Consider the following 20,397-nt stretch of genomic DNA (forward strand, 5'->3'; position numbering starts at 1 on the left):
TCCTCAAGCTTAGCTCTACAAAAATATTTCAACCCAAACCTGCCAAGGTGGCAGCTGCTTTCATTGTGTATCTGCAGCCCTGCCAAGACTTGGGTAAGTCATCTCAGCAATCAAGTCTCCAGAGAGTAAGACAAATTTTACAAATTAAGGTGCTTTGATGTGGGGATTTAAAAGTCTACCTACAGCATTTAGCCAGTCTCTTCCTGGAATGGGGTTGGAAAAGGTAACATTAGATGAGTCCCTCTTAGCTGGATAGTAAAAACAACCATCTGGTGTAAGTCTACATTACTGATTTACAGTATTTCATTACTGGATAGTACAGGAGAGCAGAGACTGAGGCTGATAAGAGATCAGAATGAGGAAGGAAATCTTGACTGAAGTTCTGATGAGCTACAATCTTTTAAACCAGAGGATGAACTTTTGCCATGGAAACAGTGACAGGCTCAGCTCTCCGTTCCACACTGTGCCTCATATCAGTGTTGCTCAGTGCCAGCCTGCTGTATGAAACAGGCAGGGCACTGAAAAATTCAGCACAGAGTATTCTGAGTACAAATTCAGCACTGCTACTAATTAGAAATGCTGCTCTGGGCATAAACCCAGGCAGAAACACTCTCTTGTTTGTAAGGAAGGCCTGCCAATAGCAGCAGAAGTAATAATTACCACACAAGAATCAACACCCTCCCACAACATAATAGAATAAATTAATTAGAAATGTAATAACACATGTATTTTTAGAGAATCACAGAATGGCTTGAGTTGGAAGGGACCTTGAGGGTCATCTGTTTCCAGCCCCACTGCAATGGGCAGGGATCCTTCCATTAGACCAGGCTGACATTTTGCACACTGTTTGCTATCCTTGTTGAAAAAGCAAAAAAGGTAGGACAGTCACAGTGCGACATTCTGGTCTGAAAAATGAATTTCTTTTTCCTTCTAAATACAAAGTATCCATGCCTCCTTAGGCAAGCCAATTATAGGGGCTGGCACAAATGGAGTTAAAAACAATACTAAGATTTCCTGTACAACAATCTCCTGAAGTAGCTAAAATTTCTTATTTTAAGACACTTGAGAAATCTCTCGTGTATTGCTTCAAAACTCAGTGACACAGACCCTTAACTTTAACGTGCAATTTGACTTAAAGAGTTAGAACCTTAAGGGTCTGATTTTAGCACCCATCCTGCCTCAGTGGGAAATGCACAAGTGATCCAAATGCACAGACAGCTGCCAAAATCAGCAATGCCAAATCTTACAACTGTATCTCCACACACCCAAGGGAGAGTGTTACAATCACTCTGTTGGAGATATTTTCTAGTCCAACTTTACAGCTCCATCTTTTATTAGCTGTTAATAACACACTTCAACATTATAAGCTGTCTACACACTCTGATCTAGCTTTGTACTCTAATTTTTCAAATTTCAACTCATGGTAAGCTGAGCATATTTTTTGATTATTCCCTGGATAGTCAGGCTTTAATTAACACAAGTAAATGCACTGAAAACTTTCAGTCCCACAGGGGTGACAAAACTGTCAGGAGGTAAAGCTGAAATCAACACACTATCCCTTGAAAAGTCCTGTGTGCTGATGGAATTCACGAGAAGTCTTTGTGGTTATTCTTAGTCAGAAAACAGAACCAGAAATTGAAATAAGTCTTACTTGTTTACAAATAATCCCAACAGCCTCCCACATCCCATCCTAAAATGCAGACATCTCTGCTGGGTGTTTTCTCCATTTACCTCAGGGAGAACTGAAACAGCCCAGGAGCACCACAGAGAGCAGGACTTTTCTTCAGTAAGCTGAGTCCCCTGCCCCTACCACGCACCTTGTGAGGTCCTCCTGCCCTCCTGCAGAGGATTTCCTGCTGTTGAGCTCTCTGGAGGAAGATGCAGATGAACTGATGCCCCTTTATGCCACACATTGCACGTTTATTTGAATCTCTCCACACCACAAAATCCCACCTGAGCCCCAGGGAAACCATTAGAGCAACACCCTGCAATCACAACTCACTGTCTTGGCTGTTTGGAGACCACCTTCAGAAATTCAACTAACTTGGAAGAGAAAAGCAAAGATTTTGAGTAAAAAACCTCCAAAAGTTGTTTGTCTTTTTCTCCCTGTTGTGCCATTTTAAAATGTTGGCTCCCATAAATATTCTGCCCATTTTGCATTTACACAGCTACCTAATTGTTCATTCTGTCAGCTTGCGTACAGTGAAACAGACATCTAGACAATAAAATCAGAACATTCCCTCCAGAGACCTCTTAATGAGCAGTAATGAGCCTGTGGGTAGAGCTGCTCAGCACTTTCTTTTCCCACTTGCCTGCCTCTAAGTTTAAAAGCACATTCTAGAATGGTCAAAACTAAGCTGTTTACAAGAATTCTTATGGAACATAAATCAATCAGGATCAGCAACTCACACCTTTCTGAGACAGACTTTGAAATCTGGCTTTCATATCTTGCACACCTTGGCTTTGAAAATAGATTTTAATCCCTGACAATACTTTTCCCTGAATGATGGTGCCATTTAACTTCTTTGTTACCTCCTAGGAAGGGCCTTCAGAGCATGGAGATATTTCTTCCATGTTTAACCATTTCTACTCTCTTTCTAGGGACTAAACTAGGTCAGAATAACTGATTTCTTCTGTCCTTGATTAACCCCACCCCACACCCTGATGGAATCATAGAATCCTTAACGTTTGGAAAGATCTCTCAGATAATCAAATCCAGCCATCAGCCACCATCATTTTCACCATTAAACCATGCCCTCAAGCGCCATATCCACACATTTTTTAACACTTTCAGGGCTGGTGACCCCCCCATGGCTATCTGTTCCAATGTTTTAAAACCCTTTCAGTGAAAAAAAACTTTCCTAGTATCTAATTTAAGCCTTTCCTAAGGCACTGCATTGCTTTTTTTTTCATCTCCTAAGAACATGTGGAAAAAAGTCCCAATAATTCTTCCTTAGTGGTACTGATATTGCTCTGGCTGTTTATTTATAAACTCCTGAAAAAACATTTCTCAAGATTCATCTGCCTTCTGGTTTACCTAAAAATTCCTGCAGTTTGTGAAGCACTACAGTGATTTACACTGCAGAGTCTATTCCCCTAAAGGACTCCACATGAGTGTTTCTCTCTCCATTCATCCTTTCCTTCAGCATCTATTCCAAGTGCTACTTAAAATTAATTCAGCTTTCTCAGGTGCTTATCTCACTCTCAGCCATCCCCAGCTGTTTAATGAGAAACAGACCCTAATTAATCCCTCTGACTCTGACATCTATGCATTAACCTAAAGCTTTTGGTCTGCTATCCGTAAGGCTAACTTCTACACTCCTGTGCCCATCTCCTGAATTTGCAGGTTTTCTTGGACATTTATGGGATCACATGGCTGCAGATGCTTAAAACTGTGGAAGTTATTTAGAGACAGGAACAAAAGAAAAAGTGGCAATCTCACAACCTGGCAGATTACAGAGAAGTAGCCATCTTCTGTGCTCTCATTATCTGCATTCATTCAGAATGCAGGATGCCTTGTATCTCTGTTTAAAAGAAAAAAAAATACATTTACTCTCCAATTAGTATCTGAATATATCCGAGAAATGCAATACTGCTAAAAAAAAAAAATCTAGGTTAATATTAAAGACTCTAAAGAAAGACTGGTTACCTAAACATGGATTAGGCACGTAATCTTTGGAGAAGTTATTGTGAAAAAACCTGGGTTGTCCATACAAGATTCTAAAGTATTACAATGACTTTGAAGACACTAGTCACATGCTCAAATATAAGGCGCTTGTGATTAACTATTCCACATGTTGGTAGTAGGTTTTAGAAGCTGTCATATCAAGTCCTGCTGCAGGAATGAACGGAAGGAAAAAACCTCATGTTAATTAAAAGCATGATTTGCTCAGGGACACATATAGCTTTCCCATTTCACAGACCTAATAATGGAAAATCAGACAGCTGGCTGTCTCTCTGTTTGGTAGTGCTGGCAGACTCTTGCATACCGTGGTCTGAAGAAGACACCAGGAGCTGGGAGAGGGGGGAGGAATGAAAAGGAACAGTCTTCCTGCCATAGCTTGCCAAGAAAATGAAAATGTGTGAGACAATGTGTTAATGAATATCCCCACAGATGAGCAAGCACTGGTGATTTCGGTAAGGCAAAGATTTTGCAATTAAAATGTCATTCACAATGGAGATTAACAATAATTATCATCAAAATCCCAGACAAAAAACTTACAAATGTGTGCATAAAGTAATGCATCCTATTCCTCTCCAATCCTACAATAAATACACAGTAGAATTGAAATTTGAGGCTATTTCAATCACAAATCCAAATGGATTCTTTTTATGCTGGTATCTTCTATCCCGACTTTATGACAACTACTAATAAAATATTTATTTTCAAGAAAAAGCATCAAACCATGATTTCATGAGACCTCATTTATAATTTTCCATTTCACCTCCACATCAATTTGCCCTTTAAATTACTGTAAGATGGAGACATCTGTAGGTTCTCTGGGAGGTTCTTCCTAACATCTAGCACTTGCTTTTGCTGATGAGGTACCATCCCTAAGTGTACGTCAGAAAACTCCCCCTGTTCATCTCAGTCTTTCCTCTCCCAGATTAAATAACTTTTCCTCCAAGTTCCCCTTTCCCTAACCCAAAATTTCACCCCATTGCAACAGCACCTGACCTTTCTCTTTGGAGCCAAAGGTGCATTTGGAGACACCTCTAAAGCCACCAGTCATTTCCTTAGGCTGAGGGGTCCTGGATCTCCTTCTTGCTCATTGCTCTATCTCGTGGTTAAGAGAGTAAAAGCCCCTGATTTAAGTGGGGTCAAAGCATGGCTGTAATAGCAACAAGCTGTTCCAATCACAGCAGGACTTATTTGCAACTCCAGGTATTTCTGCTCATCAGCTAAGAAAACACAAAAGCAAAGCAGAAATTCTGGAATTTTTCTTTCCTGGCTCAGTCTTTGGCTTGGTAGTAGCACTGGGCCAGTCCCCTCCATCCCCAGAGTTTTACTTCCTTTTCTGTTCAAACAAGGACAAAAGTAGAAGCTCCACACAAAGAGAAGATAAGGCAAAACTGATAAATGTAAAGGTTTTTAAAGAAACTTTGTATTTGAGGAGGGGAAAAATTGATTATCACCAAATGGGGCTTCAAGCAACCTCCATGTACAGAAGAGTTATCACAGTCTTGACTCCTGTGAAGTACTTCCCAGAAATATTATCCCCTTGCTGCTGGCACAGATATTCAGAGACTCTCGTAGAAGAACATAAAGTGTGAATTAAAATAATTATTCTTATCACTTTGGACTTCTCATCAATGAAATAATCCGAGATATATTTAAATACCAGGAATGAGAAAAGGACCTCTATATGAAGTGCTTAAAATCTGGTGACTAATCAACTTTACAGGAAAAGATCTTCCCATCACTCAACTTGTATAGAAAGGACAAGATAAGCACAAAGGGTTTTCCTTCAAGAACATTTTTATGGGTGGTTTCTACCTTTGTATTTCTGATCTTTTGCAATTACCAAAAAATAATGTAACTACCTAGGAACAGAATAGGTAATTTTTACATGGAGAAACACTGAAGAAGAATTCTCATGAAAAATTTTCATGAGTGTAAGCAACAGGAATAATACTGTACATTTGTCTGATCAAAGATAAAGGAAGCTTTTATCAAAGTAAATTATTGCTTTAATTCCAGATTTTTATTCCTAATAGTCTAAGTCAGTTGGATTCAGAGATGTCTTCAGGACTGAATCCTGGAAAGATTATTAGCTGTCTCTAAAATGTAGGGGACACTGGAAAGCAAATTTAAGCCCACTCAAAATCCATGGGAACCTAATAAACAGCAGTGATATTTAACTGGCATTTCCAAGCTGAGAGGCAGAATCACTGCATTTGTTAGTCTTTAGTCTCATTCCTTCATCATTGTTTAGTGCAAGACACTGGATGCAGCGAAAACTTGTCAAATATCACAGAGATGGAAAAGGTGTATTAATTTACTGAAAGGAAAATGTTCCCATTCAGTGTGGAAGTTCATACTTCCACACAGGCCATGGGCACACAGCTCATGGATAAAATACTCCCCAAAAATCATCAGCTGGTCTAAAACTCCCCAAATGCTGGGAAACATCTATTTGGAGTATTCTATCCATGTTATTGATGATATAAGTGTGCATAGGTTAGACAGATAAGCAGACATGGCACTAGAAAGGAACACTGCTGCAAACAGCATCTGACTGCAGATTTAATTCAGAGCTCAGACAAATTATTATTGTATGACATTTGCAAGAGTTGTTGAAGATAAGAAATTCATAAAATTGGCTTCTCCTAAACAGCCCAGATGCAGTGACTTTAGAAACAGATAATAATCCACATCCACAAACTCTTTGTATTTCCTAGTTAAGAATCTTATACCATTGATCAAAAATCAGCATTGCCTCTTAAGCATTTTTATGTTCACTGACTTGTCTCTCTCTACAGCTGTAGACAAGAGTTCAGAATATGGAAACAACCTCTGTAAGTGACATAACCTTGCTCATTTTTCCCAGAGTCTTAAGAATGGCTGTAGGCACATCACAGGTACTGGTACCACACTGCCTCTTTCCTAGGAGGGACTTAGAGCAGCTAGACTTGGAAAGAAAATAAAACCCAGGACAAATACAAAATAACCCTCTGCCTACAAAGTGGTGGCCTGCAGATGAAGCCCAGCTGAACAGGATGGCAGGGGAATGAACTGGAAACATCAAAGATGTGGGATGGCAGTCCCACAACAATACTCAGGGCTAGAGGCTGGGAGAGGTCACCTTGGCTCCAGGAGCACCTTTATGCAACATTTCAATCCCAACTGCAACCTTAACACAGGCTTTGATGGAAAAGCTATGCTTTGAATGCAAAGTGAAAAAAGGAGTTTCATACAGGAGTGAAGGACTGTGAGTTCCAGTATTAACTGAAGAGAGACATCTGTGAAAAGTTTTAGACAAAAAAAGAAACTGGGACAGTCAACACACATCCTCTTAGACTGGAAAATTTATACCACAGTACATCTGTTGTCAGTTCTCCTGTATTACACTAATTGAAGTTAGGGTAGGACATTCCTGAAACCCAAATGAGTAGGACATTCAAAGGGTAGGACATTCAAACCCAAATAAGAACAGAGTAAAGTATTTCACAAGTGAAAACTGTATTACCTGTCAGAACAACAGCGTAGCCACAACCAACACCCCAGAAGGCTTCAGGCATCAGCTCCATATTGTCCCCCAGCCCAGCCTCTGATGCCCTGCTGCTGCTGCAGGGCCCCTGTGTGCCCTCTGTGCCCTCTGGGGTTGGGCAGTGCCCCTGGGCACTCCAGGGCTCGTTCCCTTCAATGCTGCTCACCTGTCCTGCACACCTGGAGCCAATTGGGGATGATTGGGCACAGCCCCACCCCAATCACCACTGACTCTGTGCCTACACTACCTGCAGAGTCTCATTTCCTGCTGAAAACAGAGAAGGAACTTGAACTCTAAGTTTTGCAAAAATCAATGTTTAGAAGTTAAAGACAAGGTACTCCTAGATTAAAATTGTGACTCTTCCATCCTAAGGTGCTAAATTGATAGGGTGGTGTCTCTGCAATAACTGCTGCCAACACTTTTATGTTTTAAAGGCACTAATTCTGGTTTTAGAACCACACAGAAAAGCACTTTCACATCCCTGGTATGAAAACTTTGCCACACTCAACATGCATCACCATAAATTATCTGGTAAGGGTAAATCTTTTAGAAACCATGAATGGTGTGCAGGACCAATTCACTAAACCTGCCATAAGACGCTTGAGAGATAATTGAGATGTCAAGCCTCATCAATATCAACATACTTCAAGCAAGGACAAGAAGAGAGAGGAAGAATGGCAATGAATAATCCCATTATGTGATCTTTGATAACTCACAGCTTAGAAACAGATACATCAGTCACAAATATGAATGTCTTTGAATTTCATCAGAAGTATAAGTAACCTTAATTCCTAAAAAAGCTTCTCTCCATAGGAGTGATGAAAGTTAAAATAGAGAAAAAAGACTACAACTGTCAAGATACAACCTTTATTTCCCCACTCTAACTTAACACACAGGAGATAAAATAATTACTTTGGGCAGCACACAGGAAACATCAGTCAATTATTTTTAAAAATTAAAGCATTTCTTCCTGACCAGGCAGAGGAAGCAAAGCCTCAAAGGAGGCTTCTGCCAATTTTCAGTGCTATGAATTTGTTCCCTGTGTTATTCTCAGTTGCTGGTTGTGTATCTCCCCCTAATCAATACACATGTACATACATTCCACAATACTCTCTCGACCCAAGGTCTTGCATCACAGTAACTGTCCACTCACTTTGAAAACTGACATTAATCACAATCTTGTTTACTTTCTGTCTTTTTTCCCCATTTCCCACCCCTCTCCACTCCTCCTTGAGCTATCCACCCTTCACAAAGTAGCAACTTGCTCTCTCCATCTGCTTCTTCAACCATCTCCTCATTCCATCCTTCCCTCTTGCTGAAACACTCCATGGTCTCTCCAGTGTGGCTCCACAGTCACCTCCAAGCATCACTAAAACTCTTCCCCTTTTCTGTTCAAAAATAGTAGCTACAGTCAGCTTTCTACTCCAGACCTTGATAGAGGGGAGGGTGTCAAATAAATACGCCTGAGTTAAATAATCTTCTGTCTTGCAAACTGTAAAACCCTCTGAAAGGCTGTGTTTCACACTGCTCCTCTTCATTTCATCCCAAATGCCATGGCCAAACTGGTCTTTCCTTGATGGATGCTCTGGCCATTTTATTCCACTTCTTAAATCAATTAGCCATCTACATACCACAGCGTTTTCAGATTCCCTGTCTTCAGATTCACTGCCCTGGGTAACTCCCTGGTTCTGCCTGGCACCTGGTGCCATCCCCTGCCAGTTCTGCTTGGCTTGCTTTGATCTCATCCCATAAGCATTGCTGTGCCTTCCCCTATTCAAGCACCTTCTGCCTGCAATCAGCTCTTGAAGCTCATTGTTATTATTATTACTCCACTTCCCTCTTGCTTGTCCTCTCTGTTCTACTCTGTCAAAGACTGTCATCTCTTCCACACACTAAACTACAGAGCCCTTCAATGCCTGAAAGAGAGGAAAAATATTACATTTAAAATACCATAAAACATCCATTTCCAAGCCAGTGCCTTCCTTTTCAAAACACCTGGCTTTCTACCATGCATTTAATTTCCCTGCTTTGCTTCCTTTCACAATCCTTCACCCGCCAGTACTCACATTATACATTTCTTTGTGCTTAGTCATTTCCTGCTCATCCCCTTGGCTCATATTTTTTCTCTTGTGTTTTTCAGTGAACATGGCAGGTTACTACCAGATCTTGTTCTGCCTGAGAACAACCTACCTCATCCAGAGGATAAACAAAGAACATGGCAAAATTCAGGAAGACAAAATCAGAGAGATAGCACTGACATTTTTTTCCCCACTTGCTCTTCCCCACTCTCATCAGCGACTGACATTTGGAAAATTTCAACCAACTCTAATAAACTAAACAAATTTGTCCCAGTTTCCTAAGAAAGCAAAGCTTGTATGATCACACCCTGCCAAGCAGTTCCATCCTAATCCTTCTTATACTCTGTCAGTCAGTATCAAACAAATAATGCAAAGGCAGTGAGACTCAGAGGTTATCTGTGCTGAAACAAAGAGCGACCCAAAGCAGCATCTCCACGGACTGTGGGGTGCAGCAGGAGCTGGCCTGACCAGCAGAGCAGTTTGGGGCACCCATCAACACACCCCAGCCTTAGCTCCCTGCTTACACTGAAAGCATCAGAGGTTTAGCTTTAATTATTGCACCCAACACCAAACCATTGCCTACTGCACCTTTTCAAATCCCTTCCAGGATCAGATTATTAGGAACACAACTCTGATGCACCAATTTCTAAAACACTGATGAAGCATTTTTCTTTTTGTCTACCCCCACCCAGAAAAGGAAAAATCTGCTCTTTACCTTTTTTGAATTATACTGGGGTTTGCAGTCACCAGTTGGGTTTTGGATCCAACGTCCTTGCTGTATTCACTGGATAGAGGAGGAAGGTTGCACCTGCACACAAAGACAGCCAAGATTTTAGATTATATTCAGGACTGATAGGCTTCAGAAAATGTAAACACGATGTATCACTGGACCAGGTTACAATTGCTCCCTACTGTACCACACCTATAAGTATTTTTGTACCAGATTGTGGGGAAATAGAGAAATAAAACCTTTTGCAGAGATGAGATCTGTGTAGCTGCTAAGGAAACCCAAAGGCATGCACTTGACATTTCTGACAGGCTGAAAGGCTGTGGAAGAGCCTGTTACTACCTATAGAAGAACTTTTTTTAAAAATTCAAACTCTTTAAAAGTTCTGGTTTTCACACTGTTTTTTCTTGTTTACCACTCGATGGTATTACAGGCATTATAACTGGCATTTCTAATATTACACTGTGGGCTGCCATCACCTTATAGAATTCACTGAGAAAATACAGAAGAAAAAATCAGGTGGCTTTTTAGACACTTGTGTCTTAGTTCTGCTCACAATCTTGTTCTGGTGGGCAGGGTGATGATGGAATAAAGCCAAAGCAATTGAGCAAATTTACTTTGGGAAGCAGAGAATCAAGACTCAGTAAACCAGAGGTAGAGGGAAATATCCATACAGTGAACAATCCTAAAAGCTCCTTTGTAAAGACCTAGGAGAAGGAGGAAGGTGCAGGAGACAAAGACGAAGGTACATTCAAACAGTATCCAAGCCTGTGCACTGCCCCAAAAATTAGTCAGGAGAAATCTACTCAATACTACTCAATAAAAAGTGCACTAAAAACTGGTTTCCAGACATTATTAGTTTCAAATTTCTTCTTTAAAACAAAGGCATGAAAAGAATTTGGAATGGTTAAAAGGCAAAAATGAAATCATGATTCTCAAAGACAAGCAGAATTTGGAATTTTTTTTCAGAGAAAGGCTTTTAGGTGTTTACCTTGTTGGGGTTTTCTCTCTGCAGTCCTTGTTAAGTTAGAAAAAAAAAAAAAAACAACCAACCAACCCAAAACCAGCCAACCAACAAGAAGAACAACAAAACAAAAAAAACCCCAACCAAAACCACACTGGTGCTATATCAGCCTCTATCTGCATATAAATACCAGTTCTCAAAACCTTAAATTCTCATCATCCAGCAAGGCCAAGGAAAGGACAGCAATGTCCTAACTACATGAAACATGCATGAATTAAATCACATTCACCAAGAAATACAGAATTTCCAGGAACATTTTCTATTTTCATGACTGTATTTGTTAAGATGTGTACAATGCATTGAGATTTCAGTCAGGAAATGGCTTCTAGTTCACTCCACCACAAATTAAGACAAGCTAGAGAAATTCAAAAGAAGACAGAAAAAATAATCAAAAAAAGAGGTTTTAGAAACTGCAATCATTGTTAGGAAGGGGAATGAAAAGGCCAGAGGCATAGGGAAATTTTAATTCTCAGACAAATTATAAAATCTTAACAAGAAAAAGTTCCTTAAAAAAAGGTAAAATAAAAGTCAAACAAATATTTGTGAAGGAAGATTTATAGCAGATTTGCCCTAGGGTAGAGAGGTGGCATAATATCTCTGGCAGATCACAGTTTAATGCTCCCTGCTTTGAATAAACACAAGCTCATAGGGCATGCTTTTAAAAAACCATTTTTGGTTTAAGTTGATTTAATAGCATTATGAAGGACTAAGACCTCACCCTAGTTTTTATTATCTCAGCATCTGGATAATGACAATTATTTCATAAGCCAGTCACAGATGCATTATTTCAACACATCATTAGTAAGTCTGATTCCCACCTTAGAGTGCAGGAAACATTAAGCAATGGGCTGAGTATCCACAGGAAACTGCAGGAAATCTGCTACTTGACCTTGCCAATTATTTTCTTGGATTGGTCAGCAGAGTGCTGAGTGTTCTGCAGGTGAGGAACACGCTGAAGCACAAGACTCATATTAAGAAATTCTATTTTTAATTCTCTTACTGTTATATCTGGTACTGAGAGGTAAGTACATGAAAAATAGAGTTAAAGACATGGCTTAGGACTACTACCCAACACTTCTCTCTTAAAATAAGCATTAGCACGTAGGGAGTGAGGAAAAACTTTTTTTCCTAGGAAGTAAGAATTAGAAACTTGAAAATCAGAAGAAGAGTCCATTACATCCGCAATACCTAAACATGGAGACCATATGCACCTTTCTCAGAGCACACACAGCTTGCTATGCCCTAGGGGCTGAAAACTGCTGCTCTTTTCATCTCTGCTGGAATAACTGTGTTGGTAGAAGATGCTCAGCAAGCAGATGAGTCTAAACTCATTAAATAACCTTAGCAATTACAACATATGACTGCAGCCATCTTCTCTCACATGACAAAGCTTATGGAAATACACAAAAGTTAAATCAAAACTCACATGAAGGGAATTAACAAACAAGGACAAAACCTGGCAGGACATTTCACAGTGCAGAAACACTTGGAAGTTATTACACAAATTTCTTTTTAAAAAATGAGAAGTGTTATGAAGTCACTATTGTGCTCTACCTCTCAGCTCTCAGATTATAGAAATGAGATTTAGAAAAGATCAACTAAATTTTCCATAAAAATGATTTCATAGCACTAATACAACAGAGCCTGCAGGCAGCAAATGGGATTCGAGCAGGATTCTCTCTATCACTTATTTCTAAATCAAAACAAGCTCTGTATATATAATGCTTGCTTTACCCTCCCTGCAGAGAAATAGGGTTTTATGATCAAGCTAAAATAGCTGCTGTTTTGTTGCCTTTTTTTTTTTTTTAAAACTTCTGTTGTTTTTGTAACTGGTTGCTCCTGCAACATTTTAATTTCTAGAAAATATAGAATGCAAGAAACTGAATACACACTGCAGTTTCTGATATTTAGTCTATGGAACACCTCAAGAATTTTGCAGTAATGGAAGAGTGCTGCTCTCCCCCTGTGCTTTACATCTTCTCTTCCCTAAGTGCTCCAAGTATGTTTCCCTTTGCCTTTAATTGTTCTATTTCTTTGCATTACCAGGCATTTAATAATGAAGGCATGTAAGGCAAACCAGAAATTAGAGGAATGGTTTAGAGCAAATTTGTATAGTTTTATAATAAGCCATCAGGATGTAATAAGGAGACTTGTTATAGTGGGTGTTCATTATGCATCCATCAGAAACCCAAAGAAACCCCAGTTCTCATCTCTTCTGGAGCATTCCCCTCCAGTTTCTCCCCCACAATGTTTATCTTGTTCATGTTTATCAGGGAGGAACTAATTTCTGTCTTTCTTCCTTAAGGATCACAGACCTAGAAAGTGCCAAATTTAATCACAAAACAGTAGCTGGTTCAACATCCCTCCTGACAGGTTCTTGTAAATTGAGGAAGGCTGGAGGGAAAGGAAATGTGAAGAATCACAAAAACCTCAAGGGGAGAAGTTTGGCCTCTCCTCAGACAGCCACAGTTCAGTCTTGAGGGAGGAAAAACAAAGGAAGATTTTGGCTTGCAGCAACTCAAGCCCTGCCCCCTAAATCAGACCCTACTCATTCTGAGGTCCATGGGTTGCACAGATGGCATTTAGTTTCAGAGGACAGAGCACAGAGCAGGATGAAGCTGCCTGGCTACCACTGCATAAATGATGAAAAAAGCAGCTCCTCAGCATCTCCCTGAGACACTGCACAAGTCCTCACAAGTTTACTGACCAGCACACTGTCCCCCTCACCCCATATCCCCTTGCAGAACCAAGCCCCAACTCATTTTTTTGCCTCTCCTCACACTTTGACCCAAATTGCTTGTGTAAAGCATAGTGCAAAGGCAAGGCAGCAAGGCAAATGATCATGGATTAATGCCAACTGAACAGCTCTGAAAAGGCTGAGGTGAGCAGGTGGAAGGGGGGATAATGTGTCAGGAAGGTTTCTGTCTTACCGCATGACAAAATCTGCTTGATCTATTTGTCTGCCGCAGCCACTCTTTTTCAGGATCCCACCGTTTCCCACCACGGAACATTTCTTCAGTGGCAGCTGGAAGGGAGTAGCCTAGCAACACAAAACAAGACCGGTTTTACAGAGGAGAACACAAACATCTTTGTAGCAGCTACTCCTGGAGAGCCCAGGGAGGTGTTAGGGCTCAAAGTGACAGAAAGTAAAAAGGAGAATTAGGAGTGAAGGAAAAAAAAAAAAGTACAGAAATGAGCTGGTAAGTACATGCAGAACCATGTCTGATCCCCACTCCCCGAACCAGGATGCAACAAACACGATACAAAAGATGATTTTCTGCAAAACCAAAACTGCCTGGTCCTGATACAGAACTGGCCAAAGTCAGGCAGCTCACAAGCCTTCCAGGCAAGCTGCAAGGACACAGGGGAAACAAGACAAGCGGGAAAACAGGAAAAACCTAATCCATGAGAGTGAACTTCCTGAGCTGATATACAAAAGTCACCTTTGAGGAAGAAAGGAAGGAAGGAACAGGGAATGCTGTGATGACAGAAGTGTACTGGGAATCTGGTGTCACCCTGGCTCTCTCCATGGCTGTGTTGCTGGGACAGGTCAATCCAGAGCCTTAGGCAAAGATATTTGGAGCTTGACAGCAGCTCCCTAAACAGCCAGTTGTCCAGACACATTACAAATTAGTATCAGCATAAATTAAAATTAGAATGGGACCATTTTAGCTGAGAAGCCCCTGTAGCTGCTCAACAGGGCATGGAAGTGCAAATTCAAATGGCCATGGGATCCCCTGCACCAAACACGGTAATATATTAGATCTGCATAGTCCTCATTCCAGAGGATCTCAAACTATGGATGGGACATGTTCCTGTCAGCCACGAGCCTCTTGTGAGCTTGGGGCAGCCATGTAAGCAGCACACAGCACTTCAGAGCAGCCCAGCACATGAAAAAAAGGTGGTGAAGAGACACATGAATTTAAAGCGGTGTGATTTAGTTACAGAATGTGATTTGAGTACAATACAAGAGTTAATATTCTTCTCAAGCAAAAAAAAAAAAAGTGCAGGGATTTTTCTTCATCAAACCTGTCAAAGCCTGACTTTGCAGCAGAGACAGGAGTTACTGCACAAGCCTCAGAGAGCATGGATGCCAGGGAGAGAGGATGCAGCAGCACAGAACAATTCTCTCTGGGTGGCCTCACTTGCATGTACAGAGCAACATCTGCCATTGCATCACATATTCACCAGGCACTGCAAAACAGGACATGGTCCAGAAAGCAGAGCCAGGATTACAGCACAGACTCTGCGTTTTTTAGAACTTATTCCTGCTGCCTTTTTTGTCTTCTTCCTAGATTTACTTGCTTTGTCTACCTTTCTCTGCAAACTAGACTCTGTTCAGCTTGCATAAAGTCACAACCTGGTTTTAATGAAAAAACTAACTGTAGATTAAGATATGATTAAGCAGAAAAGTAAATTTTAGGGTCTTGACAGCCAGCCATGATAGTGCAGCAGAGCGATACTGAATATGCAGCTGCATTCTTGTCCTGCATCTGCCTTCTCAAGAAGATTTTTTAACTTAACAGTTACTGAACCAGGAGCATATCTTGAGATTCAAAGGACATCTCATCTCTGAGATGACCCTGATCAAATGAGAACTCACATTCTCTGTAAAGGCATGGGGGTGGGAAGCAGAGGAAATGCAGACTAGATGTGTTCTATAAATAACAGTACCTTTCCTAAAGATACATCAAAGCTCCCTTCAAGACAGCTGTGCCAAACCACAAAGGCAGCAGACATTAACTCTTGCTTTTAATGGTGGTGGGCACTGTCACAAATTCTGTGCCTTTAGACCCCCCAAACAGACATTTAGCCTTTGTTAAATGCTTCCAAATTCTGTGAGTTGCAAACAGCCTTTAGTATTGCTTGAGATGACTTGCTGTCCCTTCAAGGGAGCCTTGTTTCCTGTTCTGCTGAGAGATGATAATACCAGTTCTTGTTTGCATGCATACTTTGGTTTCCAGAAGCTGATGAAGTTTTGAAACTCTTGTCCTTTTGTTATCCTGAGCACAGTCTTGCTACTCAGTGCATACAGAAAATTCTCACATCAAGGTGAGGTAGTTCTATTTTTTATTTTAGTTTGTGCAAAGTAGGGAGCTTGGTGGGAGCCCACACTTTGTGTAAATAGACACAATTTCTACATTTTAACAAACAATGGCATCAACACACATTGGTTCCAAATTACAATAATTTTTCATTAATCTAACCTTATTTAATATCTATATCTCTTGCTTATCATTCTAATTCTTCCTTCCCCCATTTACTGCTTAGTCCTGTTGACTTCACTCCTAGTGGCTCTTGTCCAAACAGCCTATTCATTTCAGAATAGCACTCCCTTTCCCTTGAAACAAAGGATTAGCCAAGCCTATGAATTTCCACAAGTTTTACAATGCAAGCACTCAATCACACCTGCCAGGGTATAGCTACTGATTAACAACAAAATAATTCCCAAGTTTGGATCACATCGTGGATTAGGTATCTCTTCAGAGAGTCTAAGAAGCAAAATAACAAGATCAGGGCTGACAGGGTGAAGTGAAGAAGGCGAAGGAAAGCAGAAAGGGCAGATTACATCATCGTGGTGGGTGTCCCTCTGCCTAACCTGTGAAGATCCACTTGCTGCATGCACAGAGGAGGAAAACCAGGCTGGACACAGCTCTTGGTGGAAAGACACCATGCCCACAGACACTTCTGCCTCCCCCAGCAAAATTCTGAAGATTCAGGACATGGCACAGACATCAGAGTCCACACACCACACTTTAGGTTAAAATGATCAATGGCCTATTTTCCACAGCACCACACTTCTAAACTTGCTACAGGCATTAAGCAAAAGTCACGGTTCCAGCGCCATTACCAGCCTGCAGGGGTGCAAAGCCCAAAGGATCAACTGTCTCTGCTGCTTGGTGGCATTTCAGGTGCTCTGGGCTCAGAGAAAAGCAATTACTTAGGATGACCTGGGAGAACCCTGCATTTGTTATCTTTCACATGACTTTGTTTCAGACGCTCAGATCACAGAGCTGTGTTATTGCTGGGACTGCAGGGACATTCCAGGAGCTCTTCGTCCCAACAAACACAAAACTGCCTGGTCACACTAAACTGAGTCCTAGACTTGAGAGTTGCCCATAAGCAACTATGAGCCATATGGCTTTTTTTTCCTCTCTCCACAAAACCTTCTAATGCTTTCCTTCTTTACCTTCCACATCACAACACTTTGCTAGGCAAATTATCAGTTCATAGTTGACAGTGTGTAAATTCTCACATTAAAGGGACCCAGCTATCATTTATGCTAAATGATTACAAAAACCTCAGCTGTTTTTCTCCTTAGAACTCTAAGCTAGCCTAACAAATGCTGGCTTTAGGCAGCAGAGTTGTAACAAAAGCATTTCCACTAATATTAGCTTCCTGAAACTCTGTTATTTTCATTGTCAACACATGTTATTTTTGTTATTTTCTTCATTCATAAAATTGTTATGAATGGTCACAGTCTTGTGGGTGGACTGGAAAAAACCAGCCTCAGTTTATTTAGTATGATAGAGAAAATGTACCAGAAACCCACCAACTTATCCCCATTACTGAGCAATAATTACCATAAAATTTACAAATAATTTTAAATAGTAACACCTTGCATATTGGAAATAAGCAGGATGAATTCCCTTTCTAAACCTAAGCCAAGCACTTTATTAAATGAATTGCATGAGGCATTTTTTAAAAAGGTGTCTCCCAATAAAACCAGAGCCAGGAAGGCCCCATTGTCTCTTTTCCCCCCTTTTAAACAATGAAACTCTACTGGCAATCAGTGAAGGCATTCTAGTTCATATTCATGTAAACAAAAGAAGAACCTGCACAGCCCCCTGCAAATTCAATGACAAAGCACACAGAGCAATGGATTAAAGACTCCCAATTGAATATGGGACTAATTTAACAAATCATCTCTCAAGCAATGGACTGATTAGTTTCATCATTCATCTAAGCAGAAATAAATCATTGTCATCAGTTAAAAGAACATTACACATACCAACAAAAAATAATTTTAGATAATGCTACTCTAAATCACTTTGATTTCATTGTTAGGTTGTTAATGCACTAATTTTTTGCCCACTCACTGCCAAAGACTTTAATCAGAAACCAGGTTCTTACTGGAAAAACAGGAAAAACTACAGTGTTCAGCCTCTGCTTTAATGCTGAAGATACAAAAATCATTGAAAATACTGAGAACATAAATTAGAATAATTTATCTTTTAAATAAGCCTTTTGAATTGGAAAGAGATGCTGTGATTTTGCTGTCCCTTTTGAGAGGCAGCATCAGGATGAGGTGGGTGAGGTTGTAGTGAATTCCCTAAGGAGCCAGCTGAGCCCTGAGAGTCCTGGTGCCTTTTCACACTGCCAAGTGCTGCAGGGTGGCAGCGGCTCCTCTTCCATTGTCCACAGGTCACATTTGGGCTGATGGCCCTTGGCCACCCACAGCTGTGAGACACAGCAGCTTGGCCACAAAACCCATCAGTGCCAGGGAAGGCATGTCCCAACAGGGAAATGGGGGCTCTGGTTCTCCCATTTCCTTCTCTCCAGCCAGCTGCCAATTCCACCCTTGCCAGGGGCAGGGGCCCAGAGCAAGGAGTGACCCAGGGACAGTAAGGGAATAGGCACAGAATCAATCACAGGCTGGTTTGGCTTTGAGGGACCTTAGAGATCATCCTGTTGAAACATCTCTGGGCAGGGACACCTTCCACCAGACCAGGCTGCTCAGAGCCCCCTCCAAACCTCCCTGGCCTTGAACACTTCCAGGAATGGGGCACCCATAAGTTCTCTGGGCAGCCTGTTCCACTGCCTCACCACTCTTACAGAAATAAATCTCAAATTCCACATATCTAGTCAAAATCTACTCTCTCTCACTGGAACAGGGGGGACCCTGATTAAAAAGTGATTATTACAAGAAGAAATGGTGGCAGGAGCCATGAAAGAAGATAAAGAAATCCCACACTGGACCTCCAGCTACCTTCTTCAGCTGATTTTGGCACTGCCAGCTGGTACATGTTGAAACCTGAAGCTCAGTGTTTGCCCCAAAGAGAAGTTGCCCAGGTGGGACAAGCTCCTCCGTAGGTGTCCATGTCTCAGCCATGACAGCAGTGTCTTTAGGCAGCCCTGAGGTGGAATTCACATGCAAGCTTATGCAAACTTTGTGCTCTCCACAAATATCTGCTTTAGGCAGTATTGTTTTTAATGAGATTAGAACCTCAAGAACCATTTACACAGGGACACAGGGCTACAAAAGACCACTTGGAAGACCAAATGCATTGCTGTGCTGCTGCAGGAAAAGCTCTGCTACCCAAAAGGATCCATGAACTGAGAGCAGCCACATGCTAGAGAGAGAACACTTGGCAACATTATTCATATAAAGCACGGAGCAGCAGTGACTAAGCTGGCAGTCACTTTCAGTTCCAGCTGTACTTTAAGTAGGAACTTCAAAATGGTGTGATCTTTAACAGCTTTCTACCCAGCATGATGTCACTGCAAGGGAGCACTTGCTTGGAATTAAAAGAACGTTTCACATTGCTGATGTGACATTTAATTCAACAGAGTCAGCCTCCATACAGCCAGGACAGCACCATGTGGAGATTATGGAAAAAATAAACCAAAAAAAGCACGTCTGTAGATTGGAACACACTACTGACTGTATATCATAGACAGTATTTTAAATAATGAATGCTCTGGCAATGCCAAGGGTATCCTCCACTGACAAGACAAAATGAATAAATTGGTGAGAAATTCCAAAGATCTGCAAGATTTCTGGATCCAAACTACAACCTGCAATGCATTAGAACCCCAAAATTTGATTTAAAATTATAAAAATGAAGTATCATTTGGTGATATTGTGGGGGTGGGGAAGGTTTCTCTTACTCCAGGAGATGCTACAGTTTCCAACATTTCCACAACCGGGAAGCTTCAAGAAGAACTTATAGTGCCTCCTAAATAGCTGCATATAAATGTTCTGTGGAGTCACCCAGTCCCATGTAAATAGCAGAAAAAGGAAAAATAGCACACAAATTCCTTGAGGAACAGCATGACCAGAACCCATAAAAAACTGCCTCTGTTGGCTTCCCTTGTCCCCTTCTTGCACTCTTGGGTGCCTCCTTTGATTTCTTCTGCTTAAACTGTGTGTGATAAGGCTAAACCTTGAGTCACAGGGCAAAGCACTGAACTCTCCCAACACCCACAGCAGCACTCAGCAAACCCTTCCTTTTCCCTGAGCTCCTGACAACAGCAGGTGCCACAGGGAGGACAGCAGCATGCTCTGGGTGGGACTGCCAGCCCTGCCCTGCCAGCACCTTTGGAGGCAGGGCACAGGAGCCTGCCCCACACTGC

The 20,397-nt window shown here is 41.2% G+C and overlaps 1 protein-coding gene across 2 annotated transcripts in view; it reads right to left on the reverse strand.

Annotated features, from left to right (window-relative positions):
* The window catches only part of ST8SIA1 (ST8 alpha-N-acetyl-neuraminide alpha-2,8-sialyltransferase 1), a 108,549-nt gene that overhangs the window by 41,650 nt on the left and 46,502 nt on the right, over positions 1 to 20,397 (reverse strand). For both annotated transcript variants that reach the window (XM_059847970.1, XM_059847971.1), the window contains exons 3-4: positions 13,971 to 14,080; positions 10,005 to 10,097 (exon numbers count right to left, since the gene is read on the reverse strand). In XM_059847970.1, the coding sequence (XP_059703953.1) occupies positions 10,005 to 10,097; positions 13,971 to 14,080 (203 nt within the window). The remainder of the gene's footprint in view (positions 1 to 10,004; positions 10,098 to 13,970; positions 14,081 to 20,397) is intronic.

The sequence above is a fragment of the Haemorhous mexicanus genome, chromosome 5, assembly GCF_027477595.1.
Source record: "Haemorhous mexicanus isolate bHaeMex1 chromosome 5, bHaeMex1.pri, whole genome shotgun sequence".
NCBI lineage: Eukaryota > Metazoa > Chordata > Aves > Passeriformes > Fringillidae > Haemorhous > Haemorhous mexicanus.